We start from the raw sequence: 16,116 nt of genomic DNA, 5'->3' as shown, positions 1-16,116 counted from the left end.
TATACATACATATATGTATGCATGTGTCTTATGCTACTTATTCATTCTAAGGAAAATATGATCATATATTCATTTTAATGAAACTTCATGTTCTCTTGGAATTGAATATTTATAAAAAATACAACATTTGGTGGAAAAAGTAGATATATATAGAATCCTAACAAGACCACTTAGGTTCATATCTCCTAGATGGAAACTGCTCACATGCAGGAAAATTCAGAAGCAGTTATTTTAAACAGTAATTTGGTGATTTGACATCCAAGTTTTTGGACAAAGGAAATATGTAAGTTTAAAAAAAGAATGTGTTTAAATTCCAGTTTCTACTTTATGACCATAATAATACATTACATATTTTGAAGTACTTTCAATAGATTTATGACATCAATAGAGGTCCACTATCCTTCAGTGTTATTCATTATCCTTCCACATTTTCATAGAGGATTCTATGTACCACTGTCATCATAAAAATCATTATCTATTAGACCAACTTTTGTGGTTTTTATGCACCTTTATGAAGACAGCCAGGAAGAATCTCAGGCAAGGATTCTATCACCAGGACCATCAGGGGCGACAAAATGACTAGAACACTTAACCTAGAGTCAAAAAGATATATATTCAAGTTCACTATCTGTGTAACCACATGGGAAAGTCTCTGTTGACCTCAGTTTCTTCATATGCAAAATGGAAATAATAAAGGCATCTATCTCCTAGGGTTTTATGAGGATTGAATGGGATAATATTGTAAAGTACTTAGCAAAGTACATGGTACATAGTAGGGACTATGTAAATATTAACTGCCATTAATATTATCATTGTTGTCTTTCCAGTTTTGTGGAATCTACTAGACCTCACATTTTTTGAGATAACCACTGAGAAATCAGGATTATTTTAATGAAATGATGAGAAATCAGAAAAGGACTGAAGTCAAGACTATGTAAATATGTCTAATAATTTATACTTTTTTCCAAGCATTTTTATAGCTCTTATCTTTTCTTATCATCACAACAGCCCTCTGAATTCTACTACTACTACTACTACTACTACTACTACTACTACTACTACTACTACTATTACTATTACTACAGGATGCTTTAAGCTTTGCAAAGCACTTTACACAAATCTAATTTCGTTTTCATAGCAATCCTCCTAGGAGATAGATTCTATTAATACCCCTATTTTATAGATAATAAAAACTGAAGCAATCCAATTAAATGATTTCTGATAGAACTAAATATCTAAGGGCTTAATTTAAACTTTGTTCTTCTTGTTTCTTTGTTGAATTGAATAACTGAATGCCAGAGCTGCATCTAAATGTTTTGTGTGGGTAGAGATATTTGATAAACTCTAATTTAAAACTTAGGTTTCTTAGCTTCTGCTCTGATATATTCTTACCACAACTATTAATATAGTATTCTAATGTCATAAGTGTGAAACATGTTCATCCTTTACTACAAAATCTTTAACAGCTCCATAGTACATATAGAGCAACCAGGTGGAACAGTGGATAGAGTGCCAGGCCTGCAGTCAGGAAGACTTGAGTGCAAATCAAGTCTCAGATACTTATTAGCTATATGGTCCTGTGCAAGTCACTTAACTCTGTCTCAGTTTCCTCATCTATAAGATGAACTGAATAAAATGGCAAATTACTTCAGTATCTCTTCCAAGAAAACTCCAAAAAAAAAAGGATTATAAAGAATTAGACATGATTGGAAATAACTAAACAACAACAATCAAAATTAATTATTGACCTGTCTTAAGTATGATGCATCCTTATAGTATAAAGGGAACTTTGGATTTCAGTAGCTATACCTACACAGGATTATAAAGAATTAGACATGATTGGAAATGACTAAACAACAACAATCAAAATTAATTATTGACCTGTCTTAAGTATGATGCATCCTTATAGTATAAAGGGAACTTTGGATTTCAGTAGCTATACCAAAACTACAAAGACTTTTAGAATGGAGAAATATCTATATCTGTAACTCAAAAACCCATCTACTCATGTTCAGAAAGGCTTATCAAAAACTAGCCATAAGACTGCTCATATAGAGCAATTCTGAAAGATATAACACTGTTTCAATATTTGACTACAGAGTATTCCAACATCAAGAAAATAACAAAACCTTAAAGTCAATTTTAATAACTTCAGGCCTAAACTGATTATTGAGTTTTCTAAGTATCGTAATGATATTTTGGTCCTGAATTCTGTAATTAGTATTCCACTTTACTTTGGTTTTGTTTAAAATTACTTTTGGTTTGAAATACAATTTTAAATACTACTATATGTATTTTTCATTATTTAATGAAAAATATTTATCCTACTTTTCTTTTTCTTGCATCATTAAAGTAATAAATGTTAAAATTCTATTTTACTTGTGTACAACAATGATGAGCAAGTACCTGGATTCTCCTTCAATCAATTTCTCTAGATTGAATGACAATTTTCTGTAATTTGAATAATCTCACCCATTGGGCTCTAGAGGGACTCTGATACAAGAAAAAACTTGTGTGCAAGAGAGAGTGATAGATGAATTCTGGGAATTCTGCTAAGCATCTAATCCCAAGTCTAAAAGAAGCTGTTGATTTCTTCAAGATTAGGTAGTTGGACTAGTCTTGCAAGATGCCTTCCAAGTTCTAGTTTTATTATGCCACTATGATGAACCTATGGATCGATCACCACTAAATTCTTTTCATCCTTAAATATATAATCCAATATCTATAGAACCACCCTTCATCAATATGGCTTTATAGATGGAAATTCACTTAGACAATGAGATGGGCAGTGTGTTCTTGACTACTGGATAAGCTTGTGTGAGAACAAAATTTTATATACTATAGAACATGGGGATAAAATGAAAGAGTGCTTTATTTGACATTGAACTGAAAACAGGTCAGAGGAAGGCCAAAATAAGGAAACACTGGAATATGGTCAAAACTATGGCACTGGATTCTCATAGTAACATGATGGGCAGAGGGTAGCAAAAGAGACCATTATTATCTGTTGGAGAAATATAAACCTTATGTGAACAACAAGGGAATCCACTATGGGAATGGAGAAATGGCAAAAATCCTTCCATCTTCTGGGAGTTAGGAAGATGACATTAAAAACAAACAAACATGCAAATGGTCAAAGGTGGTAAAAGAAGCTAGGAGCATGCAGAGGCCTGACAATATGCGACATACTTATAAACTTCTAGGAAAAATTGTTTATTGGGAGTTGTCATGTTTTCCCAGAAAACTTTTATGAATTCCTCTTTTTCCTCCCAACTGTAAATATAACTATTGATTCTTTGAGACTTTTGAACCATTTCTTTGAAAGTATAATTCTTGGCACTACCTTAAGTAATGCCAATAGTGAAGCTATATATATATATATATATATATATATATATATATATATATATATATATATATACATTTTCTTTCCTTATCTGAATAAACACTTGAATGTAATTGATATTCTTCAAGTAAGCTTTTGAAATCTAGCTTCTTCTTCTGTCTTGTTGAAAGTGGTTAAGAAATTGGAGTTCAGATTTGAATCATAATCAAATATTTAATACTGTCTGATTACAATTCTCTATCTCCTTAGTTTGTTCATCATATATCTCATACCCTCTAATTGTGGATATTCCTGGAATTGTAATGTGTCCTTTTATAATTTCCCATATTCTTTCTTGGTGACCTTATTAATTACCAAAGGTTTAATTATCAACTCTATGCAGATCACACACTAATCTACAAATCTAATCCCAATTTTCCCCTTGAATTTTTGTATCATACCCTTAATCATGTATTAGACAGTTAAAATTTATTTCTTGGAGATATCTCAAACTTACTATAGCCAAAAATCAACTCACCTTTACTACTGAACTTTCCTTTCTCTAAAATTTCTCAATATCTTTTCAAGGTACCATCATCCTTTTTGTTTCTCAAAAAAAGCAATTCATCTTTAATCTCCCCTTCTTTTGCATTAACTTCTCTCATATTTGAAATACTATTTAAACTATAATTCAATAATGACATTTCACATGAATTCATTCTTAACCCTCTCTCCTCAATTGCTGGTCTTCCATATCAAACTATTTTATATTTAAAAACTTTGTATTTATCTACATTTGTTTTCCCTTATATTCATTCTGTACATAATTGTATTTGTAATTGTTTCCCTGAAAGAATATAAATTCCTTGTGATTAGGCATTATTTCATTCTTTATAATTGTATTGTCTTTTGCTTAGCAGTGTCTCATACATAGCATACAGTAAACTTAGAAAATAGACATTTGTTGATTGCTTGACTGTGACCCTAAGTAAATCGCTTAACATCTCTGATCTACAGTTTCCTTATCTGTCAAATGGAGAAAATAATTGCATTGACCTCACGATGTTGTTTTGAGGGTTAAATAAAATAATTTATGTAAGATGCTTTGCAAAGTATAATGTGCTATATAAATGTCAGTTGTCATAATTATTATAACATTCACATTTGAAGCACTGTATTATGATAAAGAGACTTATTGAAGGATTATTACCTTTCTTTATTTTGTTAATGACAGCTGATTATTCATTAATAATTACATAATTCCTGATAAAGGTCTGTGTTCCTGGATTTAATGATTACTATTCCAATGAGGGGTTTGTAGAGAGGGAGAAGATGAGAAATTGGGAGGATTGGTAGAGAAATGAGGGAGTCAGAGTTTTATGGTTTCATTGAAATTATGTTAGGCCCACACCAAAGTATAGAGAGATTTCTGCCTATAGAGGGCTATCTATGTCATATTAAGAGCTCTATTTTGCATAAATCTCCTCCTGACAACTTCTTTTCTATTTTCATATTTTTCCTAAAATCCAAATCTAGATCAAGAATCCTGGAGAGGAAAAATATGGGAGATGCCTTGGATTATTAAGAATGACTGGAATGTTAGAATGACTCTGCTTGATAAACAGGTGCAGTTTATGTTTTTGGCAAAGAAATAAATTATTTTTATGTTTTACTCATTCTTCCCCAAATCATACACAAAGGAACTAACCTGATAATCTCCTGATGAATATAAACAATAGATGTTCTAGGGCAAGTGCTCCACCCACAGCACCAAGCATCTTAACTAACTCATTATTTTAAACCCCACAGTGATATTGTTTTCAATAAAGAAATTAGCTACATAGCTATGGTTATATGGAACTGTAATGCCCTCTGATGGACTATTTAAAACTTACACTTTTCTGTACATTGAATTTGAGAGGGAAATTTTTTTGTTGTTGTTGTTTTTGTTTTGTTCTTATGAGAGGGAAGTGTTGACAACAAATTAGATTAGTAATGATAAGGTGCCTCTTTCAGTCCAAGATAGATATTTATAAAGCAATAATATTTAATAAATAATTATGAGTCATTTTCAGAAAATGAAAGTTTCTCCAAGGTCTTCTTTATCTAGTGGTTAAATTCAATTGAATATCTAAATAAATTTATTTAGATACATATTTGTCAGAATCATATCTGACTTAGGAATTAAATTTACATTCATTAATATTAAATGGATTGTGGAGATGGAAATTTTCTACCATGAAGTCAGTATTCTTGGATTGTATACTTATTTTCAGAGTTAAAAATAATTTTCACTTAATGAAAACCCATTTTTATTTGATTTCATTTATACATTTTGGCAAAATAAAATGCACAAAAACAAGGAAAATATTTATCCAAATGAAAAAGAATAAAATAATCACAACCACAACTCAAATTTTATTTTTCTCCCTCCCTTTGATGTTTCCATTTAAAGTTAATTTTGTTGAGAATTATTTTGAGACCTTCCCACTGTTGCAAATAGAAATCCCTTGTTCTTACATCCTTTTGCTTACTATTGGTTACAAGCTATAAAACAAGATATATTCACTTAAAAATTATTTTGTTATTCTTAAAGTGCAAATATACAAACTGCCTGAAGTGCCATTTCACTATATTTGGAATTGCAAAATACCTTTGATTCATCCAGCCAAACTTTGTTATTTTATAGAGGACAAAACAGATTTGGATATATTAAATAATATTGTATAAATATACAGGAAGTAATTGAAAATAGCCAATATTTGAACCCAGTTTTTTTATTTAAAATCTATCACACTTTTTTATAGTACTCAAACCTGATTTTCAATCCACTAATAACTCAAAATCCTGAAATACCAATGTTTCATAGATCATAGGATATTAGAATTTAGATTCAAAAGACTTTACCGATCACTGAATCTGCAAGAAACTTTTTCCAGTGTATTTTATCCTTAGAGCCTTTACTCTGTTGATTACCTCCAATTTATCCTGTAAATATCTTATTTGTAAACAGTTTTGTTTGTTTTTTTTTGGCATGTTTTCTTCTCCCATTAGATTGTGAACTCCTTAGGGACAAGTAGTTTTTCCCTTTTATATGTATCTCCAGCACTAAGCATGGTGTCTGTCATATAATACACTTAATAAGTCCTTGTTGACTGACATAGTCAATGTTCTTCATTGTGCTAATGAGAAAAATGAGATTGTTTAGGTTTGATATTAATAAATATTATTATACATCCTGTATTTTTCTTTATTTTATGGCTGTGACTATCTAAGAAACTTTTATCTTAATTAGCAATCTTCTCTGAATGCCTGGTTTTAAAATCCGTGATATTTCAACATTTTTATTCCAACATAAACTCAATGATTCTATTCTTGACAGTCTCCACACCATGCCATGAAAGCATATATCTCTCTCGGGCCCTCCTTCCACCCCAACACATACTCTCTCTCTCTCTCTGTCTCTCTCTCTCTCTGTCTCTCTGTCTCTCTCTCTCTCTGTCTCTCTCTCTCTCTCTCTTTCTCTCTCTCTCTCTCTCTCTCTCTCTCTCTCTCCCTCTCTCTCTTTCAACCCCCCCCTTACAGTTCTGGGAACAATAGTCAAATCATTACTATCACCTTCAGAGAATGTTATTCCAATTGCCCTATGACTACATTCAACATCCCAGTAACTTTTTTGACCAAAACTAAACTTTAAGGCTACAAACCTCAAATGTGTTATCTTTAAATATTAGAATACAAACTTTTGGGGGGCAAGGATGATTTTGCTTTTTATATTAACAGTACTTGCCCTTAACACATATACACAGGTCTATAATTTCTTATTATTATTATTGGCCCAGATCTATGTTTTCCTTAGTAAAGTCCTGGTTAAAAAATGCCCTCTGCCATTACCCGCTTCTGAAATTATTTAAAATGAGTAGAGAGTAACAATTTTCAATTTATTCATTTTAGAACTGGGAGGCTTTCAAAGCTATTATTGGTTACATGTTAATTTAATTTGGCATTGATAGATACTAATTATTGCAGGCTGTGAATACATGCAAATTTGCAAGGGCACAAACTGTATTTTAGACATTCATATTTGTATGCTCTAGTCTTGATATGCATTTCTAAAAAGGTAATGAAGTGTTATAGGATTTTATGTGAATATGTAGTGACACTGACAAGTGCTCTGCTTTAAGTATATGGATAATTAGACAGACAGTAAAAGATCTGTTTCTGTTCTATAGTGAATTTTAAAAATAAAAAATTCCTCAAAACAAAAATTCCTGCATTTCTGTAACATGAGATACAAAACAGATTTGACCTACATTATATTATCAGCAGTATGATTTTAAAAATTCTTGCAAAACTTATATAAAAATACTGAAGAATTATGCATAATTTTTCATGCTGTTTGCATTTTCCACCAGGTACTTATAGAGCCAAAGTCTGTCCATTTTGGCTTTCATAATTTTGAAAGTTTTGATCCTATTAAAGAGTATTTAAAATCAATTCTTGAGAAGGATTCTTTTTATTCATATAATATTCTCTTTCATCACTTCGTTCTTAGTATGCTTCCCTTTCTCCATCATGTTCTAGACAGGAGACAAGCATTGTTAATTGAGGATTCCCATTTTATAGATTAGAATACTGAGGCAAAATATGATTAAATAGCTTATTTAATATAATAATGGGTTAACAGCAAAAGCATGACTCAAAAGCCTTTAGATGCCCTGAAACCCAATACTGATGAGAAAGTTACTTAAATACTTCCTTCTATCACAGCAATCTCAGTTTTGTAAAACAGGAAATTAAGGAAACTACTAATTGCATAAAATGACTAACAACTGCTAAATATTTTATTCTAGATCAACTTTATTGGCTGTCTTGCAGTTAATGAAGTTACTACTATTTAAAGGAACAGGAAAAGTGTTTATCAACTTGTATTTTATTGACTCAGAACTAGAGATACAAAACAAAGTCTCTAGGAAGCTAATAAAATCTGTGGGAAAAGATAGTTTAAATTTTAGAGAAGTCTTGGACAAGGGTCCTGTCATGTTGCAATGATCTCCTTCTGGCCTCTGCCACTAGTAAAGTCTTTGCAGTGTCTGACTGGGTGACAGCTTCATGTCACATTTAGTGAATTTCCTTCCCTTCATTCCTACATATATTCCCACCTACCATTATTAGAAGACAGCCAAAAATGTCACCTAAGGCCATCAGTTCACTTAAAGAGAGGTACATGAACCCTTCCCATAGAGGACTTATGAGACTCCTGGCTCCTCCTCTAAAAAAGAGATCTGAGATCTGACTCTTTATTACCCACACGCACACTGTGTTGGCCCGTCAGCCCATTTGTTGAGTGTGTGGCGGCCTCTGCTGGGATACAGCTGCATCCAAACATTACTCTCGCCTAAGAAGACGACATGTGGAGGCTTAGGAGAGGTAAGAGAAAAAGAGTGTGTGTATATGGGGGGGTGGGGGGGAGGGAGGGAGAGAGAGAGAGAGAGAGAGAGAGAGAGAGAGAGAGAGAGAGAGAGAGAGAGAGAGAGAGAGAGAGAGAGAGAGAGAAGAGAGAGAGAGAGAGAGAGAGAGAGAATCTGCAAGAGGGAAGCAGTGCATCCTGGAAGGAGGAGCTGTGGAGGGAGCCGCTGGGAATCAAGGCAGAGAGCGGGTGAGCCTACCCTCCCTCCATCCCGTTCCACTTGGGGAAGCGGTGGGAACTTCAAGAGATACAGGATGTGCTGGTGACAACTGAAACATATGCACCAGGCAGCTCGGGCTGGGGAGCAAAAGGGTCCGGGGAGGGGAAGGGGAGAGAAAGGAATTTGCAGAACATCTACTAACCTGTCTTCCCATGTCCAGCGCAGTTGGTAAGCGGGGTGAGGGAATGGGGGTGGGGGCTCCGTGGGGGAGATACTGGAAGGGGATGAGGGGTGGAACACAATTCGACCTCATGGGGAAGAGATGAGTGGGGTGGCGAGGATGAAAAAAGGGCACGGGATGGATAGGGCTGGTTCTCATTCGCCTTCTCAGGGGAACAAATGACCCATTGGGACAGGGAGAGAGAGCCTGGTCAATGCTGGCTGGAGTGTTTTTGGTTAAGTGAAAGACAGACCCCAGGCAGAGGGAACAATGTGTCGCCTTTCCTACTGGGAGATGCCTAGAACCCGGAGCAAAGCAGTATCTGGTAGAGAGAAGGGAATTGACGGAAGAAAGGAACCCGGGAGAGCCCGGGAAGAGTATAAACTTTGCCTAGCCAGATTCCGGGGGCAAATCGGATCCCAGAGCAGGGAGAAGGATTGAGACAGAAGATAGCGCAGCCCGCATTGAATGAGGAGTACAAAGATAGAGAATTGCTACCGAGGTGCGGAATCGCTTCCAAAGGGGTTGCTTTTGCCCACCTCCCCCAACCCAGAGACCGCAGCTGCAGAGCGAGAAAAGACTGGAAGGGGTGCTGTTAGGAGGCGGTGTCGATCTTGGAAATATCAATGTTTTCTCGGCTTCTTCTCCCCCGGGTCTCCCCACTTCATCCCCCACCTCCAGTGCCCTTGATGTTTAAAGTGCTGAGGGTAGAGGTGTATTTAGCGCGCTAAGGGATATGGCCAAGAACTGCCTATTTATCTTTTGTATATCTCCCAATGTTTAGCCCATAGTATGCGCTTATTGAATTTGTCAGCCTCCCTCCTTCCCTTTCTTTGCCCTCTCTTCGGGGCACCTGGGTAAGTTTTCCCTTTTTTGGCTTGCTTGCTTTTGAAGAGTTGAGGTTGGGAGACTGGGACTAGGTGCAGCCTGGTGTATTGCAGTGCGATTCAGAGGGGGCGGCTAACCACGGATCAATTGGCAGATGCTTTGGCTGTGGAGCCTCTACCCGCCCTTTGCACATTGGTGAGACCCGAGATTTGCAAGGAGGGAAACCTACGGATAAAATAACATTGAGTAATTCAATGAGATGCAGAGGGAAAGGCAGATCTAGAACTAGATAGGGAACCGGGAAGAGAAGTGAGAAAAGAAAAGCAAGGTGAGGTAGAATCCGAAGGTGGGGTAGATTATCTAAAGATCAGTGAAATTTTCCCAGGAGGGAGAAGCAGGGGTCGAGTTAGCCAAAAGAGAAGACTAGAGTGAATACAGTGCTCCGACTCCGCAATCCTCCTCCCGCTTTCCTCCCACCTCCACACACCCTGGCACACACGAGGATAGTGTTCTCGACTAGAGAGCTTACGCAGCGAACTGAAGACCCCCTGGGGCTCCTTACCTCTTTCCTTCAGCACCTAGTGCATAGGATGCTAGAAGAGAAAGAAGCCCTCTTCTTTTTTGCTCCTCATCACCTCCCCTTTCCTGTTTGTTATATGCCTGGTTATATGCCAGTTACAGGGAGATCGAAAGGTGAAAAGGCAGGGTGTAGGTGACCTCGGACTCCGGAGACCTTCTGCATTTAAACTTGCCTTGGGATGACACTAGGAAGTATTTTAGCATTTTTGTTAAAATTCATTATTGTGGTCCTTCACTTTGGGGAATTGCCATCTGCGATTCTCAGGAACAAAGTACAATGAAAGCAGGCAGGCTGCATGTATGTGCAGATGTGTGTTGATTTGGATAGCACAAAGAGAAGCACATTGCTCGGATCTGAGTCCTTAACCAAAGAGGAGAACTACAGCCTCCAATTTTTTAACACGTTAATTAGGGATCAGAGCAGAGCTAAGAGACAGATTTCTTCAAAATATAATAATTATGAGGTTATTTAGTCACTGAGGCAGCCATCCAAGAAAGTGGCAACCTTTCTAATAAGCAGTTATTATATTATAGCAATCCTGCTCCTTTGAATGCTCCAAAAAAGTGACCTTTGTCCTCTTTGTCCAAAATTTTTCCTGATACCTTGCAGTAAAAGGAATAAGCTGGCTTTGAACACTTAGAGGGAATGGTATTTTTGAAAGGAAAAAAAAAATCAGATACTAAAATGCATAATTCACTTTCTCAGAAAATACAATGCATTTAATGTGGGGACCATTTGGATATTTATTACTTTAACAAAGACTATGAGGTTAAAATTAAATTGTCGTATTAATGGTTTAAAATCAGAAGCATGATTCTGCATTTTGTTTTATGTTTAAGTGTGAAAAATAAAGCATTATGATAATTTCTTTGTACTGTATTTTATTGTCTTCTGAAAATGAAAGTCATGAGGGAGTGAGTATGAAACTGTACTTGTATAATGACATCAAAATGTATCCCAATGTGTCTTTATTTATGAATAGTTAAAAAACGAGTCTTTGCAGTAGGTTGGGTTCCAAGTTGTTTATCACTAAGACATTCATGGGCATATGTTCTTTTCTTTTTATTCTTCCAGCCTAAGAATCAAGGTGGAAAAGAACATTTCCCTCCAAAATTCAACCATCTTACTTATCGTTTTTATTGGGAATGGACAATGGAATGTTTTCTAGTTTTGTCATGATTAAAAACCTCCTCCTTTTTTGCATTTCCATGAATTTAGCCAGTCACTTTGGGTAAGTCATGTTTTTTTTTTTTTCCCTAATTATTATGCTTTGTATCAGCAACAAACACATTCAGTTAAACATTTTTATTCAATGGATCATACATATAGAACTAGAAGACATCTTATAGGTCCTCTAATCTATTCTTCAGATTTTACTGAAGAGAAAAATGAATTCTAGATGTCAAGTGATATTAAAAGTCTTATCAATTCAGAGCTGGGATATGAATTCATGTTCTCTTACTTCAAATTCAGTGCACTGAATAATAAGTCCATAATTCTATACCCACCTAAGAGATTCAGTATCTTCAATGTTTTAGCCTTAGAAATAGCATTAAATGAGACTTTGATAGTTTGACCACCTGAAGTGTAGTTTCTGAAGTGAGTCAAGAAGACTAGCATAGGGAATATTGATGAATCCATAAGCTTAAGGATAGAAAACAATTGATTCAAAATCAGCAATGCTTCTTCCTATACAGGTTAAAAAACAAAATTTTAATACTCATTTGAAAAAAAATTGTTAGAAAACATGATTCTCAAAATTTAATACTTATTGTTCTCTTATTCACAATAGTTTATGAAACGTGTGGTGTCATTTGAAGGTTGTGATTAACTGCTTATGGCGTTAAAAAGTTGTGCTAAATTTACTCAATTATCTTGGATTTATGTCCACTTTGAGTCTTTGAAAAGTCACCTTGAAGTCTTATATGATGAAAGATTCCTTGCCTTCTTATTTCTGTTATTATCATTTGTGTGACTTATAGAGTCAACATTATGGGTATTTTAAAAAATGTCCTTTTCCCCAAAATGACATTTTTATCATGCCAGAGAAACTCATTCTTTCTATACAGGTCTTCACACCCATTTTGTGTTGTTCAGACTAATAAGGGAAGTGAGTATTTCTTAGCACTGATGAAATTAAGAAAAGTAATTAAAGAGAGTATCACAGAAAGCTTCCATAGCTACAGAACTGTCAGACCAAAGAATTGCCCTCTGAGCAACTCTTTTAAAATGAAAATGGACAAAAATACTGAGAAAGTTAGAGTAGAAAATGCTTTTTCTGACCTCCAATGTAATTATTCATATTTTTCCTAATATTTAATCCCCTCTGTAATCTAACATTTTTGCATGCACACTGTTTTCAGTTTAAAAAATTAGTGTTCCTAGGAAATTTGCAATAGAATTTTGGAATATGTACCAATGGTTTTTGGAATTCACTTTAAACAATTATTCTCTGAGAGTCATATACATCTTAATTAATATTATTGAAGTTATTTATAGCTATATATTTTTCAACTTATGCTTTTCCTTTTTTTTCCCTCTTCCTTCTCTTAGATATCCCCAGAGGATGTATCACCATAGTAGCCATATCAGCCCTCAAAAACATTTTTTAAAACCCTAAATCCATTTTTAAAAATCCTAAAGGAGGCTCATCACCAGTTATCAGGATTTTGAATTATTATGTGCCATGAGCCAATTGGAAATCTTGTGATTTCTCTGGGATCCTAACTCTATGTTGAGAATTATACCAAATTAATAAAGGAAATATGTGCTTTGATATTTACTCTTTAGTTTTCTTCAGGAAACACCTTAACTTAGAGTTAAGTCAGTAAGTTAGAGGAGTCCTCTCTAGTAAGGCTTAAATATCAATATAGGAGCAGAAATTTAGAAGTGGAAGGAACTTTAGAGGCCATTTACAGAGGCACCTAGTTAGAGTACTAAATCGAGAGTTAAAGAGTACCTTAGCTCAAAAACTACCTCAGACCCTTACAAGTGGTGTGATTGTGGGCAAGTCATTTCAATTTCATCTCACTTTACTAGATGTAAAATGTAGCTAGTAATAGTACTGACTTGCCAGTGTTAGTGTTAAGGATAAAATTAGATATCACTTGTAAAGCGCTTTTCTTTATAGTGCTACATAAATGCTATTGTTATTGTCACTATTTTTGTTACTATTAGTGGATGAGATGACTGAAGGTCAGTAAAACTATTGTAGTAAATGGCAGTAAAGATTTTGAAGGCCTCAAACGTCAAATCCCAGTATTCTTTTTTCCTATTATACTTCATTACCTATCTCTTAATATGATATTAGATTAATTCACAACCATCTATTATATTCTTTTTTAAGGCAATTGGGGTTAAGTAACTTGCCCAGAGTCACACAGCTGTGTCTAAGACTGAATTTGAACTCAGCTCCTCCTCACTCCAGAACTCTATCTACTGTACCATCTAGCTAATCCAAGTTTTTATTATATTCAAGGCAATGTTAAATCTTGAAAGTATAGAGGTAAAAAATTGCAGTCCTGTTCATTAAAGACATAGAACTTAATTAAGAATGGATGATATCTACAAAAAGAAGCATAGTATAGAATACCAGAGATCAAAGTACAGTGACAAAATAAAATCTGAGGAGGGAGTGAATCAGTGTAGAGAATCAGAAAAGGGAAATTTTATGGAGTAGGTTATACTCAAGCTGGATTTTGAAGGAAAAGGAGAATTTTACAGGCAGGGATAAGAAGGAAGGCAGTTTTTGGTGCATTACCCTTGTGAACATAGAGATACTGAAGTCATACTAGGAGAGCAGAAAACAAATAATTCATTGTAGCTATAAAATAGCCTGGATGAAGAAGATACATGTAAAATAAGACTGGAGGGATATTTTTTAACCAGATCCTAGTGACTCTTAAATACCAAGCTAAGGAGTTTGTATCATTCCCTTTAACCAAATGGAAACCAACAGAGGTTTTTAAATAAGGAGGAAACATGACACTTTACATTATTGTTGTTGAGTTGTTTTTCAGTTGTATAATGACTTTCCATGACTCCATTTGGGGCTTTTTTGGTAAAAATACTAGAGTGATTTGTCATTTCCTTTTTCAGTTCATTTCACACATGAGGCAACTGAGGCAAACAGAGTTAAATGACTTGCTGAGGGTCACATAGCTGATGTGTCTGAAATAAATTCATGAAGATGAGTCTTCCGGAGTTCAGGCCTGGTACACTGAGCTACCTAGACCATCCGCATTAGTCAAATTCTTTTGAAAACACTGTGAAGGATGGATGATGGAAAGTAAGCCTAATTAGGAAAGAGTAATTGAGTTCTGAAGTTGGGTGATGTCTCTGTAAATGAAAAGATGAGGATAAATGCTAGACATATTGTGAGGATAGAAGCAACAGGGTTTCCCAGTTGTTTTGATGTGGTGGCTTATGATAAATAGAAGGAAGAATCAAAACTGACTCCAAAATCTGGTGTGCCATTACCAGAGACAGAGAAATTTTAAATACAAGGCTTAAATACCAAACTTTAAATACCAGTTTGGAAGGAAGGAAAAGATATATATGACACATTGTTGGTAATATTACCTTACTTTATATAGTATACTTAACTTTTCAATGATTTCTGCCTTGCAAAGTGTGACATCTGGGTTCTACATTGGGCTCTGCAACTGACTGTATTTTTTATCTTGAAGTCATTTAAAATTTGTCAATCTTAGTTCTCTCATTTTTAAAAGAAGAGAATTGAACTCAAGGATCTTTAAGATTTTTTCCAGCTCTAAATTAAAGCAAATGTAGTTCTATCAACCTCTACTCTTCACATAGGCTCCGTAAACCAGAGAAAATCACCCCTCTCTCCCTTATGTAGAAGAAGATATGAGGCATATGACAGCATAGTGACATAGTGACAGCATACGACAGCTAGTTATTGGCAGAAATGAAATTAGTAGGCATCTTTACTGAATTTTTACTGACTGTCATTAATTTTTTATACTAAATTACCTTGCAAAAAGTCTTTAATATAAGAAATATGCTGTTTACACACACACACACACACACACACACACACACACACACACACGTGTGTGTGTGTGTATGTGTGTATTTCAAGAATAGATTTCTCTGATATAGTGATCCAGAGAAAATTAATCCAATCCCCCCACTCTTTTTGGACAAGTACTTTGAGTTCTTAAATAAGACTAGAATATTCATTTAAATAGGTGAACAACTTAACTATTAGATTATTAATCATTAGGGAAATGTTCTAAATTGCAGGAATCAAAAGATTTAAGAATTTATGTGTTTATATAAGTATTATATAAAATATATATACATCCAATGCAATAAAAGTTAAACACCCACTTATTTTGTAGCTAAAATAATACATGAGTATATCTGACAAACATATAGATACCTTTGTGCACATATGCATGTATAAACATGCATAAATATGCTAATTTTACACCTGCATACATACTAACATGCATATATTCATTTTAATATATAATCAATGTTGAAATTTATTAGTTTGTTGACTGGC

The 16,116-nt window shown here is 34.6% G+C and overlaps 1 protein-coding gene across 3 annotated transcripts in view; it reads left to right on the top strand.

The window, feature by feature from the left end:
- The first annotated feature begins 8,656 nt into the window (after positions 1-8,656).
- The window catches only part of GABRA5 (gamma-aminobutyric acid type A receptor subunit alpha5), a 117,722-nt gene continuing 110,262 nt past the window's right edge, over positions 8,657-16,116 (top strand). The window contains exons 1-2 of one of the 3 annotated variants that reach the window (XM_051984648.1): positions 8,657-8,755; positions 11,658-11,814. In XM_051984648.1, the coding sequence (XP_051840608.1) occupies positions 11,729-11,814 (86 nt within the window). In that variant the 5' untranslated portion in view covers positions 8,657-8,755; positions 11,658-11,728. Of the gene's footprint in view, positions 8,756-8,897; positions 8,985-9,084; positions 9,184-11,657; positions 11,815-16,116 lie in introns of those variants that run through there. The other 2 variants (XM_051984646.1, XM_051984645.1) reach the window with 2 other exon arrangements.

This window comes from Antechinus flavipes, chromosome 3 (assembly GCF_016432865.1).
Source record: "Antechinus flavipes isolate AdamAnt ecotype Samford, QLD, Australia chromosome 3, AdamAnt_v2, whole genome shotgun sequence".
Lineage (NCBI taxonomy): Eukaryota > Metazoa > Chordata > Mammalia > Dasyuromorphia > Dasyuridae > Antechinus > Antechinus flavipes.
Note: the sequence above shows the minus strand (reverse complement) of the source record. Positions and strands in the feature narration are given on the sequence as shown.